Source organism: Lipotes vexillifer, unplaced genomic scaffold (genome assembly GCF_000442215.2).
Source record: "Lipotes vexillifer unplaced genomic scaffold, Lipotes_vexillifer_v1.1 scaffold518, whole genome shotgun sequence".
In the NCBI taxonomy this organism is placed as follows: Eukaryota; Metazoa; Chordata; class Mammalia; order Artiodactyla; family Lipotidae; genus Lipotes; species Lipotes vexillifer.
Genome location: NW_006780945.1, coordinates 325,311 through 342,043, shown reverse-complemented (window position 1 = coordinate 342,043; position 16,733 = coordinate 325,311). Strand labels below are relative to the sequence as shown.

Here is a 16,733-nt window from a genome sequence, read left to right as displayed (position 1 = left end):
CTTTCCCTTGCACCGTATCCTGACATTCAGGAAAGACGGTACAGTGGCACTAGCAGAGCGATTTGGTTTCCAGGTGCTTTGTTAACACCAGGGAGCTCTACTGGTGTTAGGTCAGCTCTGTCTGAATGGCATGGCTGGCATGTGAGCAAGAGAGTAGCAGAGTGGAGCTGGGCTTTGTTCCATATAAATGCCAGGCTTGAACTGGACACAGATTGCCTTTCTTTTCTGTTGAAGTTGGGAGGTGTGTGCAGCTCTTTATACGTAAGGTCACATATTTGTTTGGTCACCAAGGAAGCTATATTTGGAGTGAGATTTAAAGAGCCTGAAAACCGGTCCAAGCAGCTTATAGCCGGAAGTAAAACAAAGCAAAAGGATGTGTTAGCAAGTGGGAAAGTCTGCCTGCTGGGTTATAGCCTGCTTCTGTGTGGACTTGACTGTTCTGTGGGACCCAAGTGAACCTGTAGGTTTGTTTCTGTTTTTGTTTTTTTTTTAAGCTGCACCGCACAGCTTGTGGGATCTTAGTTCCTCAACCAGGGATTGAACCCTGGCGCTTGGCATTGAGAGTGATCAGTTCTAACCACTGGACTGCCAGGGAATTCCCGAACCTGTAGGTTTGACTCCAGAGGGGACTTGAATATAAATGTTGCCAGCACTTCATGGCTGCTCTTTACTGGTACTGGCCACTTGCCAGATTCTGCTTCCTCAGATCACAGTCTCCCGAAAAGAAGAGTCATCTGGGACCAACCAGGCTGCACTGAATTGATCTGGTTGTGCCTTACACGCATGCACGCATAATGATTGATTGCTCAGAACGAGTTCTAGGATTACTGTTTTTCCTCTAGTTTATTCTTTAAATTTAACCTTAGTTTTGAGTCTCTTAGTTGGCTGCTGCATCAAATGCTTCTTTTTTTTTGGTGGTACGCGGGCCCCTCACTGTTGTGGCCTCTCCCATTGCGGAGCACAGGCTCCAGGTGCGTAGGCTCTGTGGCATGTGGGATCTTCCCGTGCCGGGGAACGAACCCGCGTCCCCTGCATCGGCAGGTGGACTCTCAACCACTGCGCCACCAGGGAAGCCCGATTCTTTGGTTTTATAGGTTGCCTCCCAGTGATGCCAGATGGGATCAGCACAGCCCCAGGTGCTAGTTGCTAAGGCCTATAAAATACCACCATCTCCCCCCAAAAGGAGAATCATTTAAGAGTTCTTTGGACTTCATCTTCAAAAGTAGCCAAAGAATTCAAGTGACGGTATCCCAGAAAATCTTTTGCAGTTAGTGAAATTAGGGTATAACTAAGAACTTTCAGAATACTACACACGCAGTTTAGCGATCTTGATATCGTGGTGGGACAGCAGTGATTATAAAATGAAAGTAATTAACATGTGCATGCTCTGTTGGGGAGACTAAAAGGAAAGAGGTGTTCAGCCTAGAAAAACATTTCTCAGTGGATTTCCCATGAAGTCAATGTGTCTTGGGTTTAACTTTGAAACAAATTAAAAAATTTTAAAACTGACTTACTAGCATTTGTGGATTTCAGATTGAGACCCATGTAAAAGCAATGTTTTATTCTGTGACTCAGCATATTCTTTTATAAGTGAAAGTTTCAGAATAGTTGCGGGTAACAGGATGCAATCAGATGTTTTGGTGTTTATAAGTTTCCCACCAAATTGATCTTATACCCCTCTGACCGGTTGACAGGTTTTGGTAACTACAGATGTGATGGGAATAGGGAAAAATAAAGTATGGATAAAAATGGGTCCAGGCATCGGGAAGCTATGGTTTCTCAAGTAGCTGCTTTAGTCACTAAAGCCTAAATGTCTGTTCACTTAATCACATATCTCAATTTCTAAAGTAGCATTTTGATTCACCCCTCTTGTTAGGTGTGTTGATAGGGTCGTCCCTTCAAAACCACAGACCCAAGGGCCAGGTTTTGGGCAGGGAGGCTCTTGCCTACCAGACCTGTGGAGACATCCCCCTGTCCCCTCCACTGCCTTGCCAGGTAGGGTGTAGCAACATCAGACTAGACATCAGAACAGTAAATCCCAGGGTTTGCTTAAGGGGTAGTATGGTGATAACTCAGTTGGTTTACACTTCTAATAGAAGCCCATGTAATCTAAAATAAAACTGCCTATATCAAGTCAAATTATTGAAGCCATGATGTTTAGTGTCTGATAATGAGGGTTCATTACCCAGTAATGTCCTTTTGGTGACAAGGTGGTAATACATCTCCAATGGGACTTTAATCAGGGGCCAGCAACCTTCTGCATGGTTGACTCCCATCAAATGCCAGAACCTTCCCGTGGTTCTTGGATTCTGAATTCTTTGTGCTAAACACCCTGCATGATACACTACTTTCCCCAACACACACAGACACAGTGCTTATCTACCATTTATGCAATTATCTAGTTTCAAATCACATTCTGCCTTTTGTGCTCCCACTTTATTGGGGCAGAATTGAGTCGGTCCTGTTCTCAGAAAGGCTGTTCCGATATGTCCTTGAGTTGAACTGCTTTGGAGTTTGTGTGAAGCTGGACATGCTAGTGGGAGGATTTGGGCTGAGAAGCGTGCATTTGGTTCTACTGCTGCTTGATCTTTGTTAACTGGGAGACCCTGAGCCGCTCCACTGACCTAGTCACTGTGCCACTACTGTCTTAGGAACGCTCAGCTATGAAGGATGCCTGCCTCACGCTGGTGAGGGTCAGTCTCACCTTGAGCGTGTTATTTTCGGTTTTAAAGACAAATCCAGCAGAGAGCAGTCCGTTTTTTCTTGGCCAGGGTTGGGATGTCTGCCTCAGACCAGATGAGCTGAGGACAAAGTGGGGTGTTCCACAAAGAACAGGCTTCAGTGACAGTCACACATCCACTCGGTGTCCTCTGTAGGGAAGAAGTGGGGGGAGGGTCAAGGACAGTTGGAGCCCCTCAGGCTGAAAAGACCAGAAGCCAGCTTTGGCCACTTGAGGGGCCTTTCCTCAGCTCTGCAAAAACACAAAGGTCTTGGGTGCTTCAGGGTCAGCGCTGGTACAGCCAAAGGATGCCAGCCTTGTGCAGGTCCTTCCACAGGGTGGCTTCCAGGGACATATCATGGTTCATGTAGAATATCAGTGGCTTCTTTATTCGTTCGAAATAGTGGTCAGAAAATTTCTGGTAGTTGCTTGTGATGAATCCATAGGCACTAACCTGGACAAGGACAGTCATTGAGTTAGCATTTATTGCACTTCCACTATGTGTAAAGTGACGTGAATTTAGAAAGCCACGTCCCCCCCTTCCTTAACTACTTTGTGTTGTGTGAAGGTGAGGATAAACAGTTCTTGCCCACACTTTAATACCCTGAACTGTGCTCTTTCTGCACATTTTCTCACTCAGCCTTACAACCATCTTGGGTAGATATTGTCCCCGTTTTACAAATGGGGAAACAGGCTCAGAAAGGTAACCAAACATGTGTCCCCCATCACAAGCTAGTAAGTAGCTGGGCTGGATTTTGAACTCGGGTCTGTGACACCAAAGATGTGATCATCACTGTGCTCAAGATAGAGGCAAAAAGCCCCTTACCTCCTATTCTAGTGGTGACTTCAGACAAGAGACTCCTGTTTAAAATGGGGAAAAGGTGACCAGAGTCCAGTGGTGCCTGGCCTCAGTTCTTGTGCTGGCTTCAGCGTGGGTCACTACCTTTTCTTGAAAACTGCTTCTCACCCTCTGTCTCCGCGCACATCAGGTGGGCACCACCCCATCGAGAATGTCTCATACAGTGATTTCAGAGATTCCTTGTGTAGAAGGCTGCCCACCTCAGTTCTAGAATGTCTTCACAAAAAGGTGTCTCTGCCCACTTTTGTTGAGAAGATTTTGCTTTCACAAGAGCAGTTGGATAAAATGTGCCTTAAATACCGTATGGAGCAGCTGCCCTGGGGCAGAGGGGGTGAAAGAAGCCAGCCCAGGGGAAGGTGGCTGTGATTGGGAAGGCAAGGCTGGCACAGGGGACTGTCCTATAAGGGACCCTGAAGACCACTTCTTCCATCCTGTTCCTGAGACCAAGGTCACTCCTGCAGCTGGGGCATCCTTCCACCACAGGATAGAGGCCCAGAGTCCCAGATCTGGGCTAGCAGGCCTCATGTAGGGGATATCATGGATCGAATTCGGTTCCATTCACACGTACTTTGCTGCTGTGGGCTCCTGAGAGAGAAGACCTCTTACCTGGTCACAGGTATGCAGTGCTGTCAGCAACATGAGGGCTCCAGTACTAGGCATGTATAGGTCTCTGAATTTTGTGTTAATCCACTTGGATTTCAGAAACCTGGAATCAAAAAGAGCCATCAAAACTCAGGACTTTTGGTCTTGCACACTAGCTAGCTTGATGGTTGTGCCATTACACCAATTCAGTTGGAAAACTGCAAAAATTTCTTGCCCTTCTACCCCAACCCATCCCCTATTTGGGAAAAGACCAAATGAACTATATGCAAAAATCTTTGGTTGAGATAACAAAGAGGAACAGGTCCTCCCAAAGGACCGCAGGTGAGAGCCTTCCCCTTCCTCCCACTCTCTAGAAGCCTGAATCCAGTCTAACCTTTCCTCTCTGCAACACCCTCCTGCACCACAATGTCTAGGGCAAAGGTGGTCTAGTTAATTAGCCGGAGGTCTAAGCTTCTACCTCCAGACTTTGGCCAAGCAGGAGCCATGTATGCGGACAGAGCACACACGTCCTGTGACTGGAGGCACCGGCAAGGTGATGCGTGTGTGTGTGTGTGTGTGCGCACGCACGCACGTACGTACACACGTTCAGAGACACCCAGAACAGTCCAAAAGTGAGGCCACAGTATGGTGACCACAGGGCTTGACATCAGCCCTGGATTCGCATCTGGGCTTTGCCAGGCAAATCACCTATAGCCTCTCAGCCTGGTCTTCCTCTGTTGAGTGGTCTTCAGTTTGCCTCCCAGACCCACCTGCCACCCCTGGCCTGCTCTGTGTCTTAGGATGCTACCCTCTGAGCTATAGTAGGGTTTCTCAGCTGTAGCACTACTGTTACTTAGGGCCAGGTCTTTGTTGCAGGGGCTGAGGTCTCGTGCGTTGTAGGATGGCCAAGCAGCAGCCCTGGCTTCTGCCCACTCGTGGCACACACGCTTTCCTAGTGACAACCAAAAATGTCTCCAGACCAGCACAGTTGACCTGCCTCCTGCTGAGAACCGCTGGTAGGAGTGGGGTGGGGTTTGAGATCTGCAGGCAGATGTTCCCCAGGCTCCTCCCATGGTCTCCTGTGTTTGAGCTGTGATCAGGCCCGCAAGTGATGACAACTCGGCTTCTAGCAGTCCCAATACAGCCCCACATCTGTGGTCCCCCCATGCCTGACCTAAGGCTTTCTGAGCATTCCTAGTAAGGAAACCTGATGAGTTCCCTCTCCATTTCCCATCTACCTTGACTGAGAACACCACCTCCATCAAGGTATACTATTCAAATAAAGTAGTAAGTGAAGCCGTGTAAGTGCTTGGAGCGTCCTTGTACGTGGCCCCCCTGTGGGTTTAATCCTTGGGGGATAAAGCCGGTGCTGCCGGTGGGTGTGGAGCCGGGGGCGGGGCTGAAGCAGGTCTTCCCAGCACCACCCCTGCCCCCACCTACCTCTCTGTCAGGTAGCTGATGAAGTCTGGATGGAGTAGCTTGAATTTGCTGGCGGAGGCTTCTGGTCCAAAATAGGTCTGAGGCCTAGGACCCACGATAGAAGTGGACAGAGGGGCCGGTGCTGTCGTGCGGCCCGTTGGGGAGGGAGGAGAGGGGAAGGGCGCCGGGACGCTGGCGGCGTGTGGACCGGTAGGGGCGGGGCTGGGCGTAGTAGCGGGAAAAGGGGGTGTAGAAGGTGGCGGGCAGCACCGTGGGGACCACGTGCGGTTTCCCGCCCACCAGGACCTCCGAGGGCGGGGTGTACGTGAGAGAGGAGGGGGGTGTGAACAGAGCGGGAGGGGGCGGGTAGGAGCAGTTGACCGGGTGGGGAGGAGGGGGAGGGAGGAGAGGGAAGTAGAGAGACTCAGGGGGGGCGCGCCCTTGGTTCTGGGAAGGGCAGGGGAAGCACTGGTTTTGGGGGAGTGGTGAGGTGGGAGGCCGGAAGAAGGGGGGCTCCTTCAGGAAGTGGGGCACATAGGGGGCGATGTAGGGCGGGATGCCCCGAATGGGCCCGATATAGGAGGCCGAGGGTGCAGGGCTGTAGGATGGGGGCTGAGCACCGGGCACAGGGGGGATTTGGGAAGAGTTTCGAGAGAGAGATTTTAAGCCAGATTGGGAGAGAGATTTGGAGGTGGGTGGAGTGATGTTTTGGGCAGACCCTCGCGGCTGGACATGAGGGCTAGGGGTCAGGGAGGAAGCCCGGGAAGAGGGCTGTGAGGCATTTGGGGTGGCAGGCTGAGAGGCGGGGTGGGAGGAAGACCCCCGAGTTGGGGACGGGGAAGGGGCTGAGCCACCAGTGCTGGCGTAGGGCTGCTGGTTGGTGTGGTTGGATCGGGACTGGGAGGGGGACTGGGAGGGGGACGGATTAGGGGTGTGGGAGGGGGAGCTCATTGGTGTTGGGGAGGCTTATGTCCGCCCGATGTCTTTGAGCCAGCTCCCCCAGAGCCAGTCCCATCCCGGTCACAAAGCCCACCCTCATGACCAGCTGCAGCATTGTGAGCTCTTGCAAGGGATTGTTAGGTAATCATGAGGGGGGGTGGGGCACAGGGCAGGGCTGGTGGAGCCCCGCCTGGCCTCTGAGGGCTTAACCCCCAAGGAGGCCTCAGAAGCTGCTCTTTCATGGTGGGTGAGATGTCCTGGGGCCACCGAGATGGGAGGCTGGTCATTGTCACGGAGGTGGCACAGATTTCTAAGGACCTGACTCAGGGACAAGAAGTCGTCTCAGCACCACAGGGAGGAGGTTTAGATGAGGCCAGGACATGGTTCAAAAGAGCTGGACACAGGCCTGCTGCCCAGGAAGGTGGGGGAGAAAAGACAGAGGGCCCTTTGTTCTCACCTCGCCGGACACTGGACCCACATCTCCTGCTCTCCCATTTCATGGGCAGTCTTGGGAGGGTGCCCGCCAAGAGGAATAGAATGGATACTGGCCCCCACTCTTGGTTTCCAGACACAATGTGCTGGACAGCTCCTGCGGCTGCCACGGGCTGGGTGGCTGGGTTGTTTGTGGGGACAGCAGCCTAAAGCTGAGGGGCCAGGCGTGCCTGCTCAGAAAGGAGCCCCTCGAACCTACAGCCCACCGTGTCAGGAGGGTCCCTGGGGACCAGCAGTGTTACCTAGGCTTTCCTGGGCGTAGGAAAAGAGCTTAATCTAATGCTCTGTTGAACTCTTGGGGGTTTTCTTGCCGCCTTCACCCACCTTTCCCATCCGACAGTGGACCCTGGGAGCGTTACCATGCCCTGCCCCCTGCCTGGCTGCTCACCTGTCCCCTTTATCAGGGCCCTCAGGGACAGGCACACCTAGAATGGCTGATCTCAGCATCATGTAGTCACGGATGTCTGAGGGAATGAAGATATAGCGCAGGTCCTGTCGGAGGGACAGAGAAACAGCCACAGTGGGAACGAGACCACGTCAAGATCCTGCTCAGAGTGGACAGCTCTCCGCCCAATCTGTCTGCCCTGATGGGAGCATTTCCCCCTTATGCCTGTAATTCCCACTTTCAGGTACCCTGCTGGTTTCAGTATTCCAAATCCTTTGATACTCTTCCCTTCAAGAAGTGATGCTTAATTGCCATCCCCTTGAGTGTGGGCTGGACTTAGTGACTAATGAACAAAATTTTTCTAATGCGTAGAAAAAAGTGGAAGTAAGGAAGGGTATGTGACCTTGGAAAGTGGGTCATAAAAGGCACTGGAGCTTCCTTGCTCTCTGGGATCACTCACTCTGGGGGAGCAAGGGCTGTGGGGGAGCCATCTGAGCTCCGGCCAGAGGCAGACCTGAGGACTGCAGCCCCTGCCCGTCCTGACTGCGACTGCTGGGGGACCGTGAGGAGACCCCGCTGAGCTGCTCCTGAGTTCCTGACCCATGAAAACTGTGAGATAATCGGTGTGTGTTGCTTAAAGCTACTAGGTTTGGGGGTAGTTTGTCATGCAGTTACAGATAATGCTTATAGGTTCTGTGGCTACACCAGAAATGGAGCTGTCCCATGTTGTTCTGTCACGAGCTGAAAGAGGCCTCGGTGCACAGACACTGTGGCTAGGACACCCCTGAATTCCCTGGTCAGAGGAGGAAGTGTCTAGAAACTCAAACCAGTCCTGTTGAGCAGCCCAGAAGCCTTATCCTGGGACCTCCCTGTTGCATGTGGTAACCAGCCCGCTCTAGAAGCGAGGCACTGTGTTACAGCCACTAGCTGTGGTTGAAAGAACCTGTAAGCGGCAGACAGACTCAGATTCCAGTTACCCTGCTCCGAAGCTGGGGCTCTGGGCATGTTTTCCTCGATTGCTCAGCTGAACCTCAGCTTCCTGCACGGTCTGCTGTGAGCCCTCAGGAGGGCACACATCATTCTTCTAGTGGGCAGCGTGAGAAATGGAAACAACCCAAGCACTGCGGTCAGAGGGGCCTGGATTTTGATGATTCTGGCTGGGTGGTGGCCTTGGACACATCGCCCTCTGGAAAGGGGCTGCTGTGATGCCTGTATCCGGCGCTGGGAAGGGGGGAGGCACTCAGTAAATACCCTCCCACTGTGTGTAGCCTGAGCTCTGGATGGGGGGGGAATCTGGATTTGAATCCAGTCCCACCGCTGCTTTACTGACTGAAGGGGCCCTGAGCCTTAGTCTCCTCACCAGTAAGAGAGGGCTGGCGTGGCCTCTGTAAGTGCCTGGCACTCCATAAGCTTTCAGTCAATATTATCCATTCGTGTTCCACCCCAGAGTTGTCCTGAGCCACCTGAAACCACAGGGCGCCCCTGCCCAGATCCGCCCCTTCTGTGGCTCCATTGCGTGGGCCCAAGACCCTGGCACAGCCTCTCTATGCACTGGGCTGGGGCTTGGGAACCCTGTGGCCCACCCCTCAGGCGCGGGTTGGGAAACAATGGCACCGACTGTCAGTGGCAGCCTCACCTGTCCCTGTGGCACAGAGGTGAAGCCCAGGTTTGAGTAGGAGATGAGGGAGTTCTTCATTGTGTTTACAGTGAAACCGTAGAAGGAGGTCTTGGTGCCCACGTCATTCTCAAAGCCTTTGATCACAGCACCATTGAGTCTGGTCCAAACAGAGGCCCATCAGCCTGCTTGTGGCTACACGATGCTGCGTGTTTACTTCCATCCCCAGGGGGCCTCACCTGTCCCTGTTCCATCCCCAGGGTTCTGTCACTCCCTCTGCCCACAGCAGCCCCAGTGCCCGGTCACTAGCCCCATCCCCACAACTCGGGACCTGAAGGGATGCCTTGTGAAGTGGACAAAGCTGACCCTGGCAGCTCCTTCCTCCTGGGTCCCCTTAGCCGACCACACCCTCGCTCGTCTTCAGGGCCTGTTTCCGTAATGCCTTTGTCCATGCCTGTCTGCCCATTAAAACTGCTGAGCTGCCTGAGGCCACTGTTGCCTTGGCCCGTGCCCTCACCTATGATGCTCCCCTGGGGGCTGGCTGGGGACCAGCTCTCCACCCAGCTCCTCTCCTGCTTCCTCCCTGGCCCCTGCCCCACATACCTGAACACGTAGTCATGGGCATCGATGTTCTGACCCTGGCGGGAACCATTCAGAATGCCTCCGTTACCCACCACAGCACACCGTATGCAGCCCGGAAGCAGCTCCCTGGAGACAGCAAACAGCCTGGTGCTCTCAGAGCTATTCAGGAGGCTCAGGGTGGAGGCGATGGCTGTGGGTGTGGGACAGGGTGGGGCACCACGAGGGGTCACATGGGTCATTGGGGCCTTCCCAAGACTTCCTGGCTCCCCACCTGCCCGAGGCCTGACACCAGCCCCTCTCCAGAGGCACAGAGGGTGGAGGACAGTGAAATGCCAGTGGGAAGAGGGTGGTGGGGCAGGGGGTTTGGCTGTGCCCTCAATCATCTCAAGAACCCATACCAGTCCTCCCAGGACTGTGTGTATTCCCAAGGAAAATAATCAGAGGCATGGTGGGGTGGGGGGCAGATTTAACGTGGAGGGGGCTCTGGGCGGTTTCCCACAGCAGCAACTATCTGCAGGCTGTTTGAGGCCCCACAGCCTCTGTCCTCGGCCACCTTTGGGCACTGGCATCTTTCACGCCAGGGAAGCCCCAGGATAGTGAGAGCCACTTGCAGGGGCAGCCAGGCCCCTCTTCTGGACACTGTGGTGCTTCTAGAGATGGGGGGGGAGTCAGGAGTCGCACAGCAGGGGTGTCGAGCCCTGAGGCCCGCCTGGGAGGAAGAGGCAGGGGGTCCACATCTTGGTGCTGTGAGGGAGGAGAGGCCCATTCTGCACCAAGGCCAAAAGCAGGAGCAGTTGAGGCCAGAGGGCTGCAGGCTACCTTGGCTGGAGAGCCCCTGCCAGCCATAGGGGGCTTTGTGCCGGCTCAGGCTGTCCCAGAGCTCCTGGGTGAAGAGGTTCCCTGACAGCAGCACTGGAATGGAGAGATCAAACAGATCCCGGAAGTGAGGGTGCCGTTGAATGGTGAGATAAAGTGGGTGTCGACAGGGCAGGTTCTGTGGGTGAGAAGAGAAGAGGGCTGTTTCTGGGGGTTGGGGTGGGTAGGAGCCACCAGAGGGCTGGGAGGGAAGTGCTGCCCTTCTCCCTCTAGACTTGGGCAACCCCCAGATCTGCAGGCCCAGGTGGCCTGTAGTGCAGCAGCCCAGTGGGGGTGAGAGCTTTCTGGATTTACCCTGCCCAGCCCTTCTCCTGGATGCCACATCTCTGGGGCCTGATGGCTCTGGCCTCCTACAACTTCACCTCACACTTGGGGGGAACTTTGAGGTATTTTCCCACAAATGGGAAAGACCTGCCTGCCCTGTAGTGGAGGAGGAGGTCCAGCCTGGGCTTAGGAATCCGTCAGCCTGGATCCAAATCCTAGCTCTGGCAGTCCTTGCCGTAGGATTCACGTGGAACGGGCTGCTGGGAAGATTTATGACATGTTTCTGCCAGTCTGTGCCTATACTGAATTGAAGTGTCCCTCCCCCCAATTCATGTCTGCCCAGAACCTCAGAATGTGACCTTATTTGGAAATAGGGTCTTTGCAGGTGTAATTAGTAAGATGAGGTCATACTGTATTAAGGTGGGCCCTAAATTCAATGACTGGTATTCTCATAAGAAGGCATGTGCTGATGGGGGCAGAGATTGAGTGATGCAGCTACAAGCCAAGAAACACCTGGAGCCTCCAGACGCCGGAAGAGGCCAGGAGGGATTCTTCCCTACAGCCTTCAGAGGGAGGCTGGCTCTGCTGACACCTTGATTTCAGACATCTGCCCTCTAGAACTGTGAAAGAATCAACTTCTCTTGTTTTAAGCCACCCAGTTTGTGGTAATTTGTTCCAGCTGCCATAGAAAGCCCTCCGGGGCCTCTGCACACAGCGACCTTGAAGGAGGGCAGTGTACCATAAAGGCCTCAGCTCCATCTGCCTGCAGCCCCCATGTCAGAATCCTGAACAGCCTCGGCTTGGGTGGAGCTGTTCTTCCCACTGAAGGGGGCTCTTTGTTAAGCTGTTGGTTTGATCAAAGGACAATGCAGGAAAGAGCTGTACAGTCATTTCTGCTATTATGTGACATATGAGTGCCTAAAAACCATTATGCAGAATTGTGCAACCAAAACCATACGGCTTTGGGGAAAAGGGATTAGCAGCGCAACACTCAAAAACTTGATCAGTGATGCATAAAATAAGGAAGAACGTGGGTAAGATAGAAGCAGTTTTACATACATTCGCTGGTTAAGAAATATATAAGTACTACTAAAAACATGGCCCTTGACCTTGGAAAAGACTTGACATTTTGCTTGGGGTTGTGGGTGTCGGAAGGGTGGCAGCTTGGGAGTTTTCGTGAAGTGGTGGAAAGCTGGTTATAATGTATGCGATGAAGCGGACAGCTATCTGAAGTGTGCGTGTGTGTGCCTTTTGTGTATTCCTACATGGCTCCCTTTGGTTGAGTGTGGTTTTCCACATGTACCAGTGTTCTTGCTGACAAAATCACTGAAAAACACACACGGAATTTGGATTATGCTCATGTTGTTTACTAATATAGCAATCTTTATGGAACAAATTCATGTTTTCAAAGCAAGCATTAAGCCGAACTGACAGCGCTAATTTCACTACTATTCGGTTTATCATAGGGATGTTTTCCAGGGCCTTCTTTACGAGGTTCCAAGAGAAAAATCTTCAGGTCTCCGTATCTGGAAAGGCTGCACTTGCCTTGGTCAGCTGGCTTGCTTTTTACCTCATGGACAGGGTGGCAAACTTTCCTTCTTTGCCATGGCTACTAGGAAGCTAAGATCCGGATATATAGCCCATCTCTTACACCCCGTGGCATATTTTTCAGGCACTTATCTGACGTCTAATTTTCCACCCTTTATTTTTCCTTTACCTGCTTCTTCATTTTATTCTTTTTTTTTTTGCCATGTCGTATGTGTCCGAAAGCCACCTCAAATCCTTTTTTTAAACAAGGTGGGGAAATATGTCAATTAGCACCAAGCAGCTCAAGGTGAAAAGGACTTTAGGAAAAGTAAAGGTGACCTGACCAAGCACTTAGAAGACCCTCGAGGCCTCTCTTCAGCCCGCTGGCCAAGTGTCCACCCGGCCTCTGTTATCAGGAAGGGGTCCCCATCACCTGCCCAGGGCTGCCTACTCTGTCTCTGACCGCTCAGCGGTCACTAAGTCTTGCATGGGGTGAAATCTTGCTCCCTGAGGCTTCAGTTAACAATTTCCAGTCTCTGGGGCATTAAAAACAACTCTTAAGCCTGAATCAAGCCAGAATTACACAGTCATCACCCCTCCCAACTGCAGCACGCAGAGGGGGTGAGGCCATATTGCTCAGTGGTTCAGAGCCAGGCTCTGGGGTCGAATGAGAAGCTTGAACCCCTGTACCACCTCTTCTCCATGAGTGACCTTAGCCTTTCTGTGCCTCATTTTGCTCATCTGTAAAACTGCCTCACAGGCTTGCAATGAGGCTTAAGTGAGAGAACTCACATAAAACACTTGAGACGGCCTTTCAGGCCACAGCCAGCGTGATCTGTTATGGAGCAGGGCCGGAAGTGCTCAAACGTCTTCCCAGGGCTTGGTGTTTACTTCATGGTGAGCAGTTTAAATGTGACTTTTACAGTAAAAAGACATTTTGAGGAATAGAGTGTAAAAGTCACAGGACTTCTAAAGATAAAATCAAGACTTCCCAGAACTTTTCAGCTGGCTACACCCCAAGGAGTAAATATGGAGTCACCCTTCTCTGCTGTTGGGGTTCAGGGAACCCCCATGGTCAGGTCTGAGGAGCCCTGACTGGCTGGCTCCTCAGTTCTCTGCTTCCTTTGGGGGAATAGCAGGGGGTGCGTTCCAGAGTGCTCCCGCCCGGCAGGCTCCTGAGAATGTTCTCATTTGTGCTTCTATTTCCCCTTTTCCCCAAATGCTAACTTGAGAATGTGAGAAACCGCCACAGGGTAGCTGGCCCCAGTACCTTTCTCGTCCTAGAATTCGATGCCTTGGGTCCAAAGAAAGCTCCAGACGATGTGATGTTCCTGGGGGAGAAGGCAGAAGTAAAGTGGGGGTCTCACCTACCGCTGGAACCTGCTGTCTGGCTCTGTTAGCTCTGGGGGCTGACATTCCATCAGGGTCTGATTGTTTTTTCTGTGCTCTGATTCTTGCCCATCCTTCTCTCTTTGGGCACACAAAATACTGTCCTATTATTATGTTCTACCCAGAAACCAAGAAATAAAGAAGCCCCTTTTGCCCCAGATGGGCCACCCACATAATCCTGTAGTTCGTCTTTGAGGAACTGGGACTGTGGTGCTCAGCCTAGGTGGCCTTCGAGAATCCTAGGGAGCTTTTGCTCCCTCCCCAGTGATTCTAACACGCAGCCAGGCTTGGAACCTGATGGAGGAACTGCTGAATTGGTGGAATAGAGACAGAAGGGACAGAGTTGTGGGGTGGGGCTGGGGAGCCCCCCAATCCAGTTTTGCTGCTCTGAATTGCCCCAGCCTCAGGGAGGCCTGCTCCTCTCTCCAGAGCACCCCTTATGCTCACAGACCTCCCGCAGCCCCTCCCACTCCGGAATCCATGGGCATTTACACACCAGCCTGGGAGCTGGGAAGGAGTGGGGAAGGGGCCAGCCCAGCTCACCCGCACCCCTATGGAAAATTTAACCAGCCCGAGGAGGAAGGAGGTCGGTCGATGTTGTGCAGTTTTTCATAAAACTAAATTTACTCAACTTAGAGCATATTCTTAGGAATTCTTCGCCCTAAAATAGCCTTTTCTTTTACAAAATAATGTTGACAGTAGATGGTAACTGGCAGGTAACTGGCGTCCTGTAGTATCCTCACCCCCTCCTCCAGAAAAAAACAAGTCTAGAAATCCCAAGCCCAGGAACTACTGATTCAGATTCTTCTGTGAGTAAATTCCTGAACCGATTCCACTCTCTAACCTGCAAGGAGAGCTTGTCTCCGGTGTGGTAGGCCTGGCCCCAGGGCCTTGCTTCCCTGGACTCTCCACTGTAGCCAGCCAGGTAGGTCCGTTTTTGGTCCCCAGTTGGGGAGGTTGCACAGCCTGCTGTCCCCGCCCAGATTTCCATCCCACCTGCCACCCTGCTTATCCACCTCCTACCGAGACTGAGTCTGGACCTGGCCCCTGGGGTTTAGTTACAGCACAGACATCACCAAAACAACAAGGATATGGACAGGTTCTTGGGTTGTACTAGATTTTTAAAAGATGAAAGATCTTTAAAAAAAGCTTTGTTGAGGTGTAATGATGTTCAGCAAACCTCATATTTAGAGTCGTATTAGTTACTTTCAACAGATGTTCAAGTGTGTTTCAAAACATCCTTACATAAAACTGACAAGGATCCCCTTTCTTAATACCCTCAATATTCTCAGTCCTTCTTATGCAATTTCTGACTCCAGGGAGATGAAATAACTTCAGGTATTGCGTGTTAGAGCACCTTTTGTTCTAAAGGGACCGGACTCATTATCAGTGGCAAGGGTGTTTCATATTGTTTTGCAACTTTGGGTGGCTTCTGACCTTGTTTCCTGATAGCAGACACTAATTTTGATTTCATTTCCTTATTCCTGGAGCAAGGTTTAGTAAGGACTGTGCCGGTGGGAAAGTGCTGGGAAGGGAAAGCCAGGTCCCGGAGGCCTCAGAAATCCAGACTCTGGGCACAGCTTGGCCCACCTTCCAGAAGTAAAGCTAAATCCTTTTGAGGCTTCTTCAGTAACTGGAACTATCACCTAGCAAAAGCAGGCTCTCAGATTTCTCCTCCTGGGGCACAAATGAAAGAAAGGTGCCCAGGGTCGGCGAAAGGGAGCGGAGCGCAGGAGGAGGCTCAGGGATGGGAACTTGGATGGAGCCCAAGATGGGCCCCTGTTCGCCGATCGCGCCCGATTGCGCCCAGGCGGTGCTTATAAAAATAAACGGAGCAGAGAGCCGGGAGTTAAGGGAGCGCGGCGCGGGGAGGGCGGGGACCACAGCTAGAGGGAGAGGCGGCCCGGCCAAGTTGGAACCGGGAGTCTTCGATTCCTGCTCCCAAGGAGAGCTTGAAAAAAACGTGACGTTAGCGAGGGACAATGGGTGGCAAAAACGGGACGGTTTTTAAAAGATTCAGGTTGTCCTAGCCAAATCTGGACAATAGAAAGGGTTTCTACTCAGGGCCGGAGGGAAGTAAGCGTAAGGTTGTCGGGAGCGGATCGCCGGTGCGCTAGGGGCGAAGCTCCTCTCCGACGCCGGCAGAGGCTGTGGGGCCCCGGCAGCACGAGTTTAACGCCGGGGTGGAGGCTCTGGGGACAAAGGGCCGCAGCCCGAGTGTCCGCGGCAAGCCACCCCGGAGAGCGGCCCAGCCCTGAGCTGGGCTCCCTGCGCGTCCCCTGCGCCCTCCGGACAGGTCCCGCGCGGCAGATCCTACCTGGCTCCGGTCAGGGGCCCCAGGTACGACTCCACCGCCGAGGAGTACAGGGCGACGAGGATCCCCGAGCAGACAACCGCGAACAGGAGCAGCAGCCAGAAGATAGGGACGCGCGGGAGCCCCATGCGGCCCCGGCCCGCGGGCGCCCCGTCGGCCGCAGTCCCGGGCGGAGGGGAGAGGCCCGGGTGCACCAGGCCGGACTCCTGGAGTTGGCCTTCCGGCCCCTGTGGCCCCTCCCAGGCCCGCCGCTCCCCGTCTGCCCGCGCCGAGCCTCCGGACGCCGCCGCACCCTCGGGGCCTGCGCGACGGGTCCTGGGGGGGAGAATGTAGCGCCGGCGCCGGGAACTGCCCTCGCCCCGCCGGCGCCCAGCCCGGGGACACCTAGAGCCGTGGTTGGGCAGGGAGCTTCCCGGTACCTTCAAGGGCGGGCGGGCGCGCGCGGTCCGGGAGCTGCAGGGCGCGGGGAGACGCCGCCACCTGCCGCGTGGGCTGCGCACTGCGCCCTCGGGGGCTCCGGCTCGCGGCTTCCCGACGCCCGAGGCCCACGGGAGGGGCGGCGAGGCTGGAGGAGCAAACGCTGACAGCCCAGACCCTGGGTAGAGCTGAAGGGGGTGAGGTAGGGGGCCTGCCGGGTTGGGATGGGTGGGGGAGCTGAGGCTGTTCATCCTCCTCATTTGGTGACTGGCCGGGGCCCTCAATCGCACTGCATTCCTGTTACAAACCGAGGCCAACCTGGAGGTCTCAGCAGTCCAGAGACACCTGAAGGGT

At 53.5% G+C, this 16,733-nt stretch overlaps 2 protein-coding genes across 2 annotated transcripts in view; both read right to left on the bottom strand.

Annotated features, from left to right (window-relative positions):
* Window positions 1-3,005: 3,005 nt before the first annotated feature.
* Window positions 3,006-16,090, bottom strand: ST6GALNAC2 (ST6 N-acetylgalactosaminide alpha-2,6-sialyltransferase 2). The gene is made up of 9 exons (XM_007454307.1): window positions 15,966-16,090; window positions 13,530-13,590; window positions 10,412-10,586; window positions 9,614-9,782; window positions 9,032-9,170; window positions 7,399-7,502; window positions 5,601-5,684; window positions 4,185-4,284; window positions 3,006-3,173 (listed from the first exon to the last, which is right to left on the bottom strand). The coding sequence occupies exons 1-9, from the start codon at window positions 16,088-16,090 to the stop codon at window positions 3,006-3,008; spliced, it is 1,125 nt and encodes a 374-aa protein (XP_007454369.1).
* Window positions 16,091-16,346: 256 nt separating this feature from the next.
* Window positions 16,347-16,733, bottom strand: part of ST6GALNAC1 (ST6 N-acetylgalactosaminide alpha-2,6-sialyltransferase 1) — a 35,898-nt gene continuing 35,511 nt past the window's right edge. The window contains 1 exon segment of the mRNA XM_007472409.1: window positions 16,347-16,557. Coding sequence (XP_007472471.1) covers window positions 16,347-16,557 — 211 coding nt within the window.